This window comes from Ictalurus punctatus, chromosome 10 (genome assembly GCF_001660625.3).
Source record: "Ictalurus punctatus breed USDA103 chromosome 10, Coco_2.0, whole genome shotgun sequence".
In the NCBI taxonomy this organism is placed as follows: domain Eukaryota; kingdom Metazoa; phylum Chordata; class Actinopteri; order Siluriformes; family Ictaluridae; genus Ictalurus; species Ictalurus punctatus.
In genome coordinates, this window is record NC_030425.2 from 20,200,911 (window position 1) to 20,219,396 (window position 18,486).

Consider the following 18,486-nt stretch of genomic DNA (forward strand, 5'->3'; position numbering starts at 1 on the left):
GGACTTCAAGCAACTTAGATTCTGTGCCTCTCCACTCTTCTTCCAGACTCTGGGTCCTTGATTTCCAACTGAAATGCAAAATTGACCTTCATCTTCCCCATGATTATGGTTGTGTGTACTGAACCAGACAGAGATTAAAGGATCAGGAAACCTTTGCAGGTGTTTTGAGTTAATTAGCTGATTAGAGCTCTTCTCAGGTCGACATTTCTGTATTATAAATTATTTATTCTAATATTTTGAGATACTGGATTGTTGATTTCCGTGAGCTGTAAGCCATAATCATCAAGATTAAAACAAAAAAGGCATGAAATATTTCACTTTATGTGTAATGAATCTAGAATATATGAAAGTTCCACTTTTTGAATTAAACAAAAATGGAACAAAAGGAACTTTTCCACGATTTTCAAATTTTTTGAGATGCACCTGTATGTTATGGTTAAATTTGGTTTAATTTTAATTTGAGTTTTTATTTATTTATTTGTTTGTTTGTTTGTTTGTTTGTTTGTTTATATTTTTAAATAAAGGCTTATTTTTCAGTCAGGTATCACCATAGTCTTGCCTTTTAAATGTCTGCCAGATAAGCATAGGGTTTCTTGTCCTGCAAGACCATAAATAATTGCATTGATTATCTTTACTAAAACAGTCAACTTTCCAGACTTGGAACAAAGTAAGACTATTAATTTGAAATAACTGAAATAACTGTGCCTTGCTAACATGTTTCACCAGTTCAAGAGAGCTATATTAATAATGTCCATCCCTATACTTGAATCAAAGAGCCAATTTATAAATGATGCTTTTAAATCCACTAATGATTTCAATATTATAGTATTCAGAGCTGTTTTGGTGGTGTGATTCAGTACTGTGCCGGCAGTTTAAGAAAGCTCTCTAGGGGTTGTCGGTCAGCGGGATTTGGCCGAAAGAGCTAAGCCAACAAAAGCCGTAGAAATCGTTGGGATATTCTTGTGACCTGCAGTTATTATCATATTTCTTTTGTGATGTTGGGCGACCTAATGTTAATAATTTCAACATTATTCCAGTTAATCCTATACTGCTAGGTAATCCAAAATATATACATACATTCACCAAAACAGAATCAAAACAGGATTTTAGCAAAGAATAAAAAAAATCTTTGCTAAAAGATCAACAAATATCATATTCGAATAATGACCTTAGTATTATAAGGTTCTATCTCTGGGAAGATTGAATGCCAGACAGAACCTTATAATGCTAAGGTCACAAAATGACATTTGTGTTTATTAGAGTGATTCTATTTCCAGCAGTGGTGTAGCCAGTAACTGATTTCACTGCATGGATGAGGAAATGTACAGCATGATCTAAGGTAAAGCGTTGCCCTAAAATACCTTCATGACAGTTCCACTGAAAATGATTAAATAAGGTTCTAATAAGGGGGGGGGGTTATCTTATAAAACCAGCACAACTCTTCTTTTTCTCCTTCTGCAATAAATCTGTAATTCTTCATCCCTCATCACCCTGATATCCCTGAGCTGAGCATGTAGCAAGCTTGTTTTCAAACAGAAACTGGAGGGAAAAAGTTTCTGATTGGTTAATCCTACTTTTTCACCAGCTAGTAGTGAGTCAAATGTGATCATACAAATTAAGACAAAATCCACTTGCTTATTTGATCTTTGGGGTGTTCACATATGGAATCATAAATATGAGGACATTGTTTTGTGATGTAATTGTGCCATAACGTTCATAAAATGTGTACATATAATAAGCTGTGCTGTACGTGTTTGTTATGTTATTTATTTACAGGGAAACATTTTGAACTGGAAAATATTTAAGAGGGATTCAAACCTAAACATAAAATACACCCCCATATCTATGCCTAGTTTTCTAGATTTCTATCAATCATTTGTTTGGTGGCACTTAAAGTATGAAAAAAATAGTTTATTTATTTATGTTTTGTCTGTCACATTGACTTGTGAGCACCTTATAATAATTCATAAATTGAACTATACCGTTCCCACATTGTTCCCTTCCCTTGTCTCCTAAATCCTAGTTTAAACCACACCTAGATCAAGTTCCGGTTTCCATCGACCCCCAACTTTTGCCTACATGTTGTGTTGAATGAGTTCTGCATATCATGCATACTGAAACCAGCAAAATATACTCGGCTGTGTTTTTCCTCCACAGAAGGTTCAGGTGTGTAGATGAGATGAAGGAAAGATGAAGAATTTGCAAGCATTCTCCTTCACACATTGATCGTAAATCTTTTCCAATAGCATCCTTGTGAGATTGACTGTGTGTGGATGCATGCATGCATACATACTCTCACCCTATAGTTAGAGTGGGCTCGATTGTTGATGAATTTTCCCATTGGAGTGTGTTCTGTTTTGCCTGGTGAATACATGCCCTCTGATGGACCGGTGGGAACGTGGTGGAAAATGAACCAGAAGCCTGTTTCCTGTGGACGGACACACACACACAGTATGTGTTCAGCATGAGGCCCATATGAGTCTGCATTAATGGCTTCACATAATGATACCAAAGGCAGTCAGGGAGAACACACAGCAGTGGGCAATAACACACACTTTTTCTGGCTCATCCTCCCTTTCTGTTCCTTTCATACCCACATACTGTCTTTTACATACAGCACTCTTACACACAAAAACAATATGAAACAAATAGTTTTTCTGTAAGGTGCCAGATGTAGCTGTATTAGCTGTTCAAGCTCTCACTGATCCTAAAGGTCATTAATCACACTTATCAGCGGTGTACCATCACTCACCTCAGAACCTGCAGCTACACAATCGATCAGGTTGTTATTGGGGTTAGCGATCCAAAAGGTGGAGGTGGCACTGAAAGACAGAGACACAGTTGTTGGGTGGGGGGAAAAAGAGCTTTACTGTCTCAATTGTACACATACAAGATGGACCAAAAGGTGTGGGTGTCTAATGAAGTGGCAAGAAGCGTACACAGTGTTTAAATCCCCATCAGCACTGCGGGATCTGACACGATTGTACCAGAGCCTATGGGACCCTGGGTGAGATTTTGAAAATAAGCCTCAGTATTATAATTCTAGTTCATACCAGTGTCATTATTAGGATGCCATTCTGGGGTGAGCATTTACTGTATATATGTAGGGTGGGCAACTAAAATCAATATGACAAGAAGAACTGTAATAGATGTAAAAACTATAAAAGACTTTGCCAAAGAAGGTATGAGAATTTTTGCCTCGATCAAGTAAACATTGCCCCGATCTCTATCAAGTGCACACTTCTAATTTGTGTACTGAATCTTGGTGAATATGCTCCTTATTGCCACCACCAAACCTGTGACATGCAGAAACTTGGGTACTGGAGTACTCTAGCAGTCAAGAGCTGGTTCCAGCCTGCTCCAAAACGCGTTCTGTGTAACTTTCCAAAATTGGTAAAAGAATTTATGGACTAAGTTTTCTGCCCTTTAAAGAGTCAAGGTCAGGTATATGCTCGGTATAGTCTGAGGTCACAGAAGACCATTTGAATAAGCCAACTATGCATGCTTTAATTGTTTTTCTACGGCCAATAATCAATTTTAGAAAATTCACTCAATCATAAAAGTTCATCATAAAACATAAAAAAAAAAATTTTGCTATGAAATCTGTCACAACACAGAATATCCATGTAATCAGTGCAGATGTATAGTACTTTTTATTTATATTAAAAAGGTAACATTAAAAAAAAAATAAGACACAAATACACCTGAATTGCAATGAACTGGAAGTATACAATTCTAGAGGCAGGAAGTATACAATTTTAGAGGCTGGAAGTATAAATGTTTAGAAGCTTTATTCTTAAAAAAAACCCTTCCAAACAACTTGTGGTGATCTAAGTGACTTTAGATTGTAGTTTTGGAAACTTTCTGACCCCAAGACACAACTAACTTCTGCAATTCTCCAGCTGTGATCCTTGAGTTGTGTTGAGACAATATAGACACACATCCTCTTCCAGTTTGATTCATAACATTTCCAACTGACCGGATCTTCTTAATTATTGCCCTGATGGTGCCCTGATGGTGGAAATTGGCATTTTGTTTGCAATTGTTTGATATCCATGAGAGCAGAGTATATTTGTAATTTTCTAAACAAAAGATCAAAAGGTTAAACAATAAAGACAATTTTTCACAGCCTTCTTTGCTCATATTTACCAAGGGTGCCAATATTACTAGAGGGCACTGTATACATACAGGTGAATATTTGAAGAATAAAACAATGTTAAAACAATGTTGAGAGCCAGATGTGCTAAGCTGATGTAGAAAGCTGTTTGCACCTGTGTCCAGGGATCATTTGGTCACATTCTGCATGAAAAAGATTTGTGTGTCATGTACAAAGAATGCATACAAACCTAACCATAAAATTGACTTTGTTTCATGACCTGATTGAAAGTGTTGGTTTTGGGCTTTGTGCTAGCTTTGGTTAAAGGGCTTGTGAGCCTCAGAACCTGCTGAATAAAGGCACTCTTCTCAGAGTTTGTTGTTAAGTGTGCTCAGAAACATCTTCATATCTATAGATAGTGGGGTATTCCCCTGGTTTTTAATTATCATTTTGCAGAATTCTGACTGATGCTCTCCCATCTAGTGTAGCTCTGGTGACCAAGTGGAACCCAGACTTCACTTCAATACAGCATAATGAGATGGACTACATTATCAAATCTATTGCACCAGATTCAAATGATTATGTCAGTGTTATGATTTTTTTTTTTCTCAGAATTTGCACGAAGAGCTTTTTTCTTTAATACATTTCCTTGCATGCTATAACCCCCGAATGCAGTGATTATGCTGAGGTAAAATTATACTCATTGTGTCTCGTGTGCTTTAGGGCATTGGTACCTATCTGAACTTAAATCTGTGCTTCTAGACTTATTCAGGAAGACCATGTTTGGTCTTTTTGAAGTTTATTATCAGCAGGTGAGTGACAGCAGCACCAGGTCATCTACATAGAGCAGGATTTTCGCTTCTCTGTCATGTAGGATGAATCTGGGGGATGCAGACCATTACAGTTACAACTGCCCTGCTAGCTCAGTAAGTATTTAGCTAACAAACTGCAATATTAAGCTGTTTATCAGTGCTACTACTATGTTCAGAAGGTTCTATCACCCAAATAACATCTGGCTGTATGAAGGTAGAGGGAGGACAGATTATGTATGCATCAGATGGGCTACAGACTGTAATTACAGACCTATTAATTAACCTGTCTGGTAGGTGTAACTAAGAAACTCATTATATTGCATAATTGCTGATCAGCACATGTGTGGATTGGACTGAAGTGTTTCTCCACTTCTAAATTAATGAAAATGTACCGCTGTTAACAAAAACAATGGTTTGGAGAATAGACTGAGAGGTGCACACACAATAGCACACATTAACAGACACAATGTCATCAATTAAGGCAGGAAAAATAGACGCCTGTTCTAGGCATGCCTGCACTGTTGCAATAATCACTTGCTGCGGCGTGTCTGGTATTAGGTTTTGGCTTTTGTGCGCAAGTGAGAGAACATGGTCAAAGTAATTACAGAGCTGTAGCTGCACGCGCTTGCCTCGATGCTGTGACTGGCTCTGAAATTAAAACAGTGTTTATCTATGCACACTTTGCAGCTCACTGCATTCCAGCTGATCTCTCTCTCTCTCTCTCTCTCTCTCTCTCTCTCTCTCTCTCTCTCTGATACATAAACATTTTGCACGTCAACTCAAAGGCGACAGTTTGGAAAAAGTAATCCGCTGCTGCGGGGGCTCGGGTGGCCCTGATCAATGTGTGCAGCCTACATGCGCTTCATCACATTACTCATCTTCAGACGTGAACATCAATATGCAAAGTGCTAAACTCCAAGAGCTTCCCCCTGATATTTATCAAGTGTATATGTGGCATTTCTGCATAATCACAAGGCTGACTACCTTGTAGAGCTGGCTAGCATTTTATCATCCTTTGCATAAGTACCAATCTGTTGCCTGTAGCGGTCTCCTGGGACTTTCGAAGAGCTCATCCAATTTATAGTTTTGAGTTAGCTATTTATCTAGGTTATGTAGGAAGAAGATAATTATTGAAGTGTCTTAAGAGTGTTTTATTTAATATCCTTTTTATTTAATACTTTATTCTAGAACTGATTCCAGATGCAAGCTAACTATTTAGGGTTTTTTTTAGTCAAACCAATCTGTGTTGCTCAGGGGCATTAGCTGGACTGCTAGCCCAGATTCTTCTCCATCAAAAACTTTAAAATATATCATTTTAAATAGACTGTTTCCATGCATTTTGCTTTCCTGCATGTGAGGGCTAATTGCTTAAAAATATGTGACAATTGGACAAAATCCATAAAACTTGCCTCGGGTGTTACCACCATTTGCAGGACTAACAGACTGATAAAATATTAAACTTTTTGGCTATCTAACACTAGAGTAGGTTAGTTTGGTGTCGCTAGCCAAGGAGAGGCACAACTAATCTATCATTGTCTGAGTTTAGCTGCTACAGTGCCATGCAAAGTACGTTAGCTGTCCTTATGCTCTGCTCATATCATGTTCATGTAACTTGGAACTCATATAGACATTTACACACCTTGTTTTCCTGCTCAGCATGAGAGGATGTGAGGGTTTCAGTTTCAACCCCTTTACTGGTAAAAAATAGATAAATAAATAAAAATCAGTGTGTATCCATTTTTCCCCTCACACTAATTGACTGTGCGAGTTAGCGGCAGACTTGAGACCTGTCAGCCAATAAGACACTAGTATTTCCACATATTTTCCTATAAACCCTGTCCTGGTCTTGCCTCCGTTCATTGAAAAGAAATTTAACACTCCGTTCACTGAAGATACAAAATTACAACACTGCCATCTTTTTTTACTTATGTTCAGTTACGCAGTGACAAACCGCTCCAAGTAGAGAATTATTTGAGGCTAAAGTAAAAGTCTTTGGGGATGCAGTACCGAATGCCCAGGCCAGGTTACACCCCAGGTGTTGCTAACTGTTTTTTTTTTTTTTTTTGTGGAAAGTAGTTAATGGAGGCTCAAAAAGTCACAAGTAGTAGCCAGAGGATGACTAATTTGCATATTCACTGGACATGATCTTAATAGAATAGAATAGAGTTTTATCAGAACAGAAAATAACACCGTAACTTATTTCTTAAAAAGAAGTCTTTGTTAATGATACAACAAACTAACTATTTAACTATTATATATGTAATATAGAGTCAAGCCAACGATTTACATATTGACAAACTACTATCATTTCTATCAAGAACACAGACAAAAAGAAGTAGTGAGCAGAAGTAGTGAGAAACTGACATTAAGAAAATAGTTATGGATGAAAAAACTTACTTTTATTACTTGTAAATATAGCCAAGAGAGTTTAAAAAAGGACAAATTGAAAGAAATGCATGGGTTGCCAAACAGTGGTGATTAGTGATTGGTTGCTGAGAACATCAACTTGCAAAAACACAACTCAGTCATGGTTTACAGACTAGTGGTGAGTCGATCAGACCTGCTCTCTCGTGTCATGTATCCAGTAGCTGTACTGTTTGAGAGCCATATCTACTGTAGGACATCAAGACAAATTAGTCTCTAGGCACTTAAAGGCACTCTATTGAAAATCTATATATGTTGGCAACACTGACTCCAGTGACAACTCATTGGCATAATGATATCCAGTTAGTGGTATTTAATACTAGTGATTATTTTATGGAGTGAATAGGTAGCTAGCTATTTGTTAGCTAGTTTATTTAGTAATTTCAGCTATGAGTTCATTAGAAATGAGTTTAGAATGGTTAAAAATATATTTTAAATTAGGTGATGCTGCATGATTTTTGTATAAGCAACATAGGTAACCATGTTGCAACTAACGGAGCTCATGGAATGAATCGACTAGCTTAGCAAGAAGAACCAACATGTTGGAAGCAAGATGAACATTTGCACATTTGTTTATGGTTAACCTTTTACTCCAGTACGAAACTAAAGTACAGTAGTAAATAGCATGGCTCATAAAGTATATTTGAGATAAGAGGAAAACTCCTCTTAGTAATTTGGCCTTTCATTGAACTACTCTTTTAAAATACATAGAAAATGAAGTGACAGTGAAGCTAAACAACAGATAGATACTTATAAAGTTTTGGTTCTAGATTAGGATTTTATAATAGAAATGAGTTCAAATGTGCCAAAATAACGACACTTCAATTTAGGACTCACCCCACACATCCTAAAATTAAACATGCCACTAATTTATCATTTGAACTTCATTTTGTCTAGTCTTTGCTTGTTGCCACACATCTTGAATTAAACATTATTCTGCATTAGATGAGTGGTTGAGAGAGAATATTAAGAGCCGATGAGACCGCCAGAGTTCAGTGACGCCTTTCATTCTGAGCTGATCAACTGATTTTAATTAGTGGAGATTAAATGAGGTCCCAAAACATATAGGCCTAAGTATATATTGAGATTAAAAAAAATATTTATAATTTATAATAATAAATATAATTATGTAGAGATGCTGGAGTTAAGAAGAGCTCGTTAGTATGATCGCAGAGTTTTACTGCATTTAGGTGGAGAGGAATCTAGTGGCAATTAGGAATGAGACTGTAACAGTTCGATGAGGGTAATGAGTTATGTCGCATCACACGATGGCTCGAGAGTTTGAACTTGATTTCAATACATGACTGACAAGTTTTAATTAGTTTACAGCCTAATCTCTGTTACTCTGTCTGTAAAACATTAAAAAAAAATGTGGATGGTGCTGGAACATTTCTCTATGAGCGCAGACTGGAACACACACATCATTTGTTTCAATAATCTCCTTCCATTAAACCGTATTTTCTTTTTAACTATACACTACAAAAGCGCACACTTTTATTTTGCAATATTTAGTAGGGATGCACCAATCCAAAACTGAGAACTAGTGTCATGGCTTCCTCCTTCATGTCACTGTTCCCATGGCAACAAACACCATGTGATCATGTTTGTTGCACAGTTGTGTTCATTTATTCCGTGTTAAGTAGTTCTTCATTGGATTATGGATTGCCCTGTATCAAGCCCCAAAAAGCCCCGGATTTGTGGCCAATAAAGCTCATATTGTACCAAGCTTATGCACCTGTATTCTGCTTCTCACTTCACATTACAAATGGACTAAAATCTGGTCCAGATTGGACTTGATCTTTTTTATTTTATTTTATTCATTTATTATTATTTTTTTTTTAATAAATGCTTTGTTTGTCCTTTTATAAATGAATGTCAGTGCTACTGACTGTCAGTTTTCACCTTTTTATGCAATTATATTGCTCAGATAAGATCTCTCTTTTCATCATAAGCTCATAATTAGCTAAAAGAGATAATGGCAAATAGTGAAGTCCCCTTAACACCTTCAAAACAGCTTGGAGTCAGTGATCATTGATTATCTAGTGTATTAATTATAGAAAGCTGAAAAATTCTCTCAAAAGAGAGAGTACGTAAGAAAGAAAGAACTTTATACTATTGACTGGTTTTAGTCAATTTTTGACATTGCTAAAAAATATCCATATATTTGAGTTGTTAAATTAATCAAAAAAGTAATTTTTTGTAAAATAAAGAAATGGGAAGTAATTTTCTTGTAAACTATTAACCTGATATTTATGTTTGTTTTTCTGGAAAGAAAATCAGATTTCACAAGTTATTTCAAGAAAAGTGTTTTAAATGTCATTTAATACAGTAAATGAGTGAATTCCTAAAAAATATTTTTAAATGCTATTTTTTGTCACATTCTTCACTTCCATTCAGGTTTTATTATGTGCGAATTCAAAAAACGTGGTTGGAAACAATAGTTTTGTAAATGGCACTTACTCTGTACTACTATGCCATTTGCACAGTGCGTAGTTGCGTGTTGTTTAGCCGGTGTCTGTGTCACTATTATTACTATTTCAATATTTACAGCTCTCTTACCTGCAGTCTTGCCGTGGTTTGGCCACGTAGCCTGGATATGCTCCGTTTGTGATGTCTCTGCACATCCTGCTGTCTCGGTCAGAGGGAAGTAGAGTGCTGGCCTTGATCAACAGGCCGAGACAGTGCTCGAACGTGTTCCTCTCCTCTGGGCCATCCTCAGTAAAGAAACAGTGGCCCAGAGCATCATAACCCACCACATCCTTTACCTGTAACACAGATAAAAATGTCAGTGTTAGTAATACTCTTTGATGAAAAGTGTTCACGCTATCATTGGAAGATATTTGAATCTTGATGATTCAGCCATCTGTGGCCAGGAGTCCAGAGTGTAACTGGCATTGCTCTGTGGGTGGGAAAGATGGCATCCTCTGTCCCTTGTTGATTAGAGTGAGACTAACAATCATGGGTGTGTCTAAGGTCATTTATATTGAGACCGTTTGAAGAAGGACTGTTGGCAGAGCTGCACATTGTCTCAGAGGAAGCAGGTTCTAGCCCTCGCACTCCCTACTTGTAGCTGTCATGTGATAGCGAAGAGCTAGCTAGTGAGTGGGAGTTGACCAATTTGGGAGAAAATGGGTTAAAAACAAATAAACAAATAAGTTTCTGGCTGCATGATGGGGTCTTGCGGGGTCCTGCAGGGTCCAGGAACCCTGGTTCAATCCTGAGCTTGGTTTACTGTCTGTGTTTATGTGTGTGCATGGTGCTCTGCAATGGACTTATTTCTTTTCCAGGGTGTATTCCCACCTCAAGCCTGGTGTTAATGGGATAGGCTGTGGATGTACCGCAACCCTGACTAGGATAAAGTGGTTATTAAAGATGAATGAATGAATACAATTTCTGATGAACCAGTGTTTAGGGTTTGTGTTAGAGTTGGCTTTCATACTGGCAGTTTAGTCTGTGACCGAGCATGGTTTACATGAAAAATTGGTAACGTGAAAGCTGTCATGCGGACCAGGAATCGCACCGCGTACTAAACCCGAGACTACATGTAGGAGGTAGTCTGACCTCGGGTGTACTGGAACTGTACCCCGATTCCTCTGAATGTGAACACGACTCGTACTCAGGTCCGCACTTGTTCAGGAAGTAAAGTAACCTGCACATGTGATTTAGCCGATAATGACATTAGTTTCTACAAGTTTACCATGAATGGCAGAGTGGGAGACAGAAGAGGTACGCTGCTGCGCATAATATCTGCCATGCGTAATAGCACCAAAATAAATTAAAAAATGGTGAGTAGTGTTGTGTTCTCCATGCACATTTGTGATGACATAAGATGAACGATTGAGTCAAGTGATTCTGAAACTAGAGTCAATGCAAAATCCACCACCATGAACCATTTGATTATTTTGATTAGGTCTAGGGATTTCCTACTATAACCCTTGTGCTCTGATATCAATGGTCCTCCAAATTGGAACAAGCAAATGGAAGCAATATATTGTACTGTAAATGTACAGTATGACAACAAAAAATCATTCCAAGCATTTGATAACATGATTCAAAATTCCAAATTAAACTAGAAAATGGGGATCCATGTTAATATGCATTGTACATCACTGTGCAATCCCCAAACTACACTATATCTTTCATATTTCAGAGTTGCCAGCTCAAGAATACCTACAGTATCTAGTACATAACTGGCATTCAGTTTAACTGCAAAGTTGTTTTCCATCTTGGATACTAAACCCATGAATATCATAACTGACGTTTCAGAAACTCCATCACCACTGAAGTTAAGCACATTACCACACATTATGCATCTTCTACTGAGGTGATAAAGAACCAGCAAATTTGTATCTCATAGCTTAACGCACAGACTGCCTTTTCCAGTTCAACTGAGCTCCAGGTTACAATAGCATTGTTAGACAACTCTTCTATTCAGAATGAGGCATTCAGACACTTCTGTCTATGGCACACTATAAAGAAGGTGAATGATGAAAAATAAACAAAAAAAACAAATGCTGTTTTTGAAATGTCACACCTGGATAACAGGCTGTGAGTGAATGTGTGTAGTAAAGAGTGTGTGGTGAAGCTTGTTAGGAAGGCAACTGGGAGGCAACAGATGGCAGTATGATTGTGTGGCAAATGGAGGAAATGTCAGGCCACACAGCGCTGCTTTTGCAGCAATCCTGGTGTTTAGGGTTAGGGTTAGGGAGCATGCACATTCTCTCAGCGCATGCACATTCTCTCTTTCTTTGCTGTTTATGTTTACAGCTCACAGTAGTTCGATTTCTGCCTGTTATAGGTACTTCATATTTGTGTGTAATGAATTGAAAGAAAACAGATGTCCAATTGATAGGGCCGTGTCACCTTCTGAGAGAATACAAAGGCCACATAACATTTACAGGGACTAATGGACACAGAGGCCATGAACACAAGAATCTCCACAATATAGTGCTATATTTATGCTAATTGCCTGATCTTACATAATTATCTGATTATTAATGTGTTGACTCTGGTTCAATTCATGGTCTCACCATGGTTCTTGTTAATAGACAGAGGACCATAGAGAGTCATGTGACTCACCAGCAGACCATTGGACCCATGTATGGTGACGCAGCGGGAGAAACTGTGATGGATGGACAGGTCCTTCACATAGGTGGGTGGGTCGTAGCCTCCTCTCTCATCCACATCTCCATTCATATGGAAGTGCACAGGGTAGTGACCCATAGACTGCTGTCCCATGTGCATGAACTCCACCCCTTGAATGTGCACTGCTTTAAAACCATGCTCCACCTGAAATAGAGAGACTACAATGTTCAGCTACAGAGTAAGTTTTTGCACATTTTTAAAGATTTGGCTCATAATGTGACCTAAATCACACCAGCGAGTCTGTGTGATAGTGTGACAAATATTTTTAAGAGAGATCAGAGCCAGTTCTTGGCATAGGTTACATAGCCATCATTGAAAGGTCATTTTACTGACCTTTTAGCTATATGCATCCAATAACTATGCATCCAAACCTAAAGTGAGAGTTTGGAGTTGACAACCAAATTTACTAATGAAAGTGTCTGAAATGGTGCAGAAATGATATAGTCTGATATAGTGCCCTAACAGAACTTAGGGGAACGGGCACTGTTCCAATTCTCTTTCATGCCTATATCCTCAAGGAGTTGTGTACCACCGGGTTTTGTTAGTTTCCCCAAAGTGTAGATTTGGAGGAGGACTACAGGTCTTGGGCCATCACTTGAGACAGGGCCAGAGCCAGTTCTCTCCTCCATATAAGTTAGCTAACTTAGCAAAAGAGTTTTCATTGCTCTCTAATCAAACAGTAGCCCTGTTTTCCTAGATTTTAATAATATAGTATCTTGACTGATAGCATAAAGCCTAAACAACCAATGAATTACATTATACTGGACATCATATGTGGGCAGCTGATGTTGATTAAATCCATGCTATTTATTATGATATCTGATGTTACCTATACTGTATGACTCTTTTAAAAGAATGAAGTGGAAGTGTAAATAACCATTTCAGAAGCTGGCATATCATTTCATATATATGTTAATGTTAAAGTTATTAAAGTCACAATTCTGGTGAAAAGGGGGAGTGAAAGTACAACCTTTGTCTAAAATATAGGCATAATTTAAAATATAGGATGTAATTTGGAGTTTTCAAGGTAACAATATGATCTAAGTTTCAGTCCTACTGTAATAAATCCTGGGTGAATATAACCTTATTATTAATATTACAACAAACCCATGGAGGATGAACAATGAATCAAAAACTATGGCTCTGTGGTGTGAAGTCTAATCCTTTAGTCTGGAGAGTAGGCAGGACTTTTTTTTTTAGGTCATAAAAGGTGAGGAGTGGTTTTATCTGTAATTTTCCTGAATCAAAAGAAGCTGTCTTTTTTCACTGCAGAATTTATTTGCTTATCAAATCTTAGATTTCACATTAAAATGGCACCAAGATTTTACACCTAAGATTTTATATATATTGCCAATGTTCCCAGACATTTTTATACCGATTGCAGTTGATAGATTTTGGCGGATCAAATAAAACGACCTTAGATGTGCTTTCATGCGCACAAAGAAAATGACTATCCACTTTTTAATATCCTCCAAACATAAATATAGTTTCCTCAAGGAACATTGGATCATTGGGTGTTAAAGGTAGATACAGCTGAAGAAAGAGCAAGTAGGAGAAGATCCAGAGAGGAAAAGAGAGAAAGAGTGGTAGAAGCAAGTGAGAGAGGATGAACAGAAATGAGAGGGAGATGTGATGTGACAGAGTAGAAGGAGATGAGAAATGAAAGAGAGAATGAATGAGTGGAAGAGAGAGTGTAAAAAAAAAGAAAGAGGGAGCAAGATTAGGATGTCCTAAGCAGCAATAAGCAGTGAAAAGGGCAATGGGGCAGTGCAATAATAAGGGGAAGAGAAGAAATTAATGAGAATGGAAATGTGCCTGCATTGCACTGTTTGCATATTAAATATAACATGCATGTATGAAGTTGAGATCTGGGTCTTGTGTCAGCCCTTAGAAAGGAAAAAGTGACACCCAGGACATCTTTGCTGGACCAAGGAATCAGAATGCATGAAGTGATCCAATGCTTCCTGAGGGACGATGGACGAAAGGACAATGTGTTTCAATTCTTTTCCCCAGCCAAGGTGAGTGTCTGACCTACATCTCACAAGTGTTTCTACACTATATATAGATCTACACTACAAGTTAAAAGTCTGGACATGTCTGCTTTACCTTGACACTATGAAATAACACATAGGGATTTATGCAGTGACCAAGAAAATTGTTAATCAAATCAAACTATTTATTTCATGAAATAAATATTCCATCAGTATGCCTGATGAAGCATCGTCTCAACCAGCTTTTCCAAGGAATTTTTCCAGTTCCCAAATACACTTCTACTTGCTTTAATTTGTTTTGTGTCGAGTTGGTACTGTCATATTGATATTTGGTACCTCCCAGTTTGGTGATATTCCAAGTCCCATTATTACCAATAAGTGGACATTTCTAGGTAAAAGATGCATACCAAAGGTGCAAAATGTGTACTCTTCCACCACCCACATGGTACCACCCCAATTACAAATAAAGTTACAGTTTTTAGCACACTTTATTCTGAGAGTGTAAAATAAATCCCACAGACACTTTTTTCATAGTCATAATCCTACTATTTAAATATTAGTCTCAATATTAAATGTGTACAATAATATTTTATCTATTTATCACAGCCTTTCCACAGACAGAGCACATTTGTTTCCAAGCTTACATTATTTATTAACCTACTTGTTTTTGAGTTACTGAGGTTTGGATTGAATCCATTTATTTAAAGTGACCAGTCAACAAGGTCAATAACCAAAAGACCCTGATAAATAAAATAAAACAACTTTTATAATGTTGGGCTTTATGGATTCCTGGGAGTTCCTGAACCACACTATAAGAACCACTAAGCTATAATATCAAACATTCACACAACACTCTCTCCTTTTTATCTCTTTTTCCTCACCTGCTTGCACTGTGATACCGTACTTAATGTGTCCTTGATGACTTGTCCCTACTGTTCCCTCTTGGTTAAATCCCTGCTGCCATCTTAATGGCCGCTCAATCATGTTAATTAGCTAAACTGAAGTTTCTCGGATGATCAAAGAGTTAAGTGAGTCAAGTGAAAATGATTGTAGACTTCAGGAGCAGGAATAAACCAGAACCACTGCGAGCTGACTTCTGTTTCAAAACTGTGGACATAATGGTTTATGTTAACAGTAACAGAAGAATATATTTGGTATTCACTTACATAATATAACCGACCATCTGAACTGCTGCATTAAAGTTGGGGTCTATGTAGCCAACTACTCTGCACAAGCCAGCTGGTGTAACTGCATTGCTTTGTTTTAATGGCTAGTCTGGGTAAATGATATGATATGAAATGGACTGCAAACTGGCAGAAAATTCACTTCAGCAAAAATGTGCAAGAGAGGTGCTGAAAGAAAAAATGCACTTCCTGAAAGACAGACTCTTCCCCTTGGGCTGCAAGAGCATACTTACAGTGTGTTGTAAGTGTCACACTCTTCCAAGGTATGAGGGATTGAATAAAAGTACATTAAAGAGTACTGAAGCACAGGAAGAGATACACATATACACAGGGTGAGTGTGCCACCCTGTCTGTGTGTGTCTGGATTTTCCCAGGTTGCATCTGACTTGCTTTTAACTTCATTAAGGCAACAATCTGTTTACTGATAACAAAGCATAGTAGAGAAATGACTTTAAAATCCTTTGTTTGTGTAAGGGTTGAACGTTTGACATGGTTAAAGACAGCATGGTTAAAGACAGTCTAGGGTCCACATACAAATGAACTTACCACTCATACGATTAATGATCGAGTGGGAAAAAATCCCATACCAACAAAACATTGTAAGCCAGTAGAACAAATTAGCTGCCAAAAAGTCCCTATTATTTTATCTCCATTATTTATGCTTTAATTAAAACCATTTCAATCATTACATTATTTTAATTCAAGGAGACTTTGACTTTCTACTTGAGGCAATCCTTGAGGGCTGCCAACTTGGAATACTTCAGCTGATAAACGTTGTGCAACAACTATTAAAATGCTTCAGACACTATAATTGGATAATTATGGTCACACCATTTGTAGTTCTTAAGAAAACTGGAAAAGGGCCAAGAGATCAGTATTCCTATGAAACAGAAAGAAATTGGTATTAACCTACTTTGACTGTAAGGTCACAGGCTTATTCATGTGTGTGTCTTGTGAAAATTCCAATTTGTTCAACATGACAAAAGATGTTAATAATAATAAAAAAGACTGACAGGTTTTCCATGGCTGTAGCAGAGAGTCTTGTTTAACAGAATTTTTTTTTTTTTGGTTACATGCAGCTTGCTTCCAAAACTCACTTGTGGTTGAGCATAATCACTGCCCCATGAACCAGAACAACATGGTCAGATGTTCAGGAAAATATATAGTTCAGAAAAAATGGGATTGTGTCAGGGACTAGACAATATTTAATATTGTAACATTAAATTTACATTAGTATATTTTTCTGACAATATGTTTGTCATGCCAACAAACCAAAATCTGTCTGCTAAGATAGAAAATCTATATCTTTGTTGTATAAGCTGCAGTTATTTAATACTCTTTGTTTTAATTGTAATTAATGTTACAATTGATTACAATTACAGCAAGGCTAATAGCAGAATGTAATTTATTATTCTACTAGTCAAAAAAAGGATCAGTTGCATTAGGATTCTCTCTTGAAAACGATAACCAATTAAAAAATTAATAAAGAGCAAATTACCTCTTTACTATTATTATCAATTTATTATTAATATGACTGTTTATTTTTATTTATATATATTAGGGATGTCACGATCCCTATCCCATGATCATTGTCATTGTCACGATCCCATGACCAAAAATCTAGTAGTCGGTACCGATACCACCAAAAGTACACGATAGTCAAAGTCAATACCTCGGTGTGGTATAAAAATAAAATTAAAAAAATTTAATTAAAAACTCTCCTGTAGGACATCCTACATCCTGTGGGACCTGTGTCATTCCTCTTTATTACACATAACTTCATTTATGGACTTTAATGTTAAGATTTCTTTATATTTCTGGATTTCTTGAGTTAATACCAAAGTCTGTTGAAAATTTCATGTGAATAGCCTCTCTGGGAATATATTTACTGAATAAAAATGTTGACGTGTTCAATACCTATTTCCCCCACTGTATATATAATTACTTAAAATGTGTGTGTGTGTGTGTGTGTGTATATATATATATATATATATATATATATATATATATATATATATATATATATATATATATATGTGTGTGTGTGTGTGTGTGTGTGTGTGTGTGTGTGTATGTGTGTGTATAGATATGTGTGTGTGTGTGTGTGTATATATATATATATATATATATATATATATATATATATATATATATATATATATATATACATACATACATACATACATATCTATACACACACACACACACATATGTATATATATATATATATATATATATATATATATATATATATATATATATATATATATTTGTGCTTAAAGGAAAGTGCTTTAAAAAGGAAAGGAGTTTTAAACTTAAGTTGGAACCTGTGAGGAGAGATTTCCATCCAGCTGCTCTTGTACTGACCAACTTTCTTTCCATAAAGTGCCAACTCTTTACTACTGTTGACTTGTCCAGTAGCCTACTTTCAGCAGAACTCATTACCTTTAGGTCATTAGCAGGTGGAGTTGTGACCTAGTTGTGCTGCATAACACAGTGATTTTCAGGGGTTTTTTTCAACCACAAGGAAAACCAACCTTCCTGGTGACAGCTAAGGTGAGGAGGGAACAGGAGCAGCAAGATACAGAGCAATTACTGCAAAAACCAGCTGCCTCTATGACCCTTTCCCTCATACACACACACACTCACTCACTGACAGCATCTCCAAGCAGCCCAGTTTTGGCACAGGAGTCGTTCTGGCCGACGTGTGTGACAGCACACTAACGTCTAGTTTTAGCTGCCATCTTCACAGGCCCTCACTCCCTAAACTGGAGTGCACTATTATTATTTTTTTTCTTTCCCCAAACATGTCAAGCATTCGAACAAGAGCAGAA

At 37.0% G+C, this 18,486-nt stretch overlaps 1 protein-coding gene across 1 annotated transcript in view; it reads right to left on the reverse strand.

The window, feature by feature from the left end:
* The window catches only part of cemip (cell migration inducing hyaluronidase 1), a 135,284-nt gene that overhangs the window by 15,198 nt on the left and 101,600 nt on the right, over nt 1-18,486 (reverse strand). Inside the window, exons 13-16 of the mRNA XM_017478099.3 lie at nt 12,412-12,621; nt 9,892-10,097; nt 2,753-2,822; nt 2,300-2,428 (exon numbers count right to left, since the gene is read on the reverse strand). Of these exons, the coding sequence (XP_017333588.1) occupies nt 2,300-2,428; nt 2,753-2,822; nt 9,892-10,097; nt 12,412-12,621 (615 nt within the window). The remainder of the gene's footprint in view (nt 1-2,299; nt 2,429-2,752; nt 2,823-9,891; nt 10,098-12,411; nt 12,622-18,486) is intronic.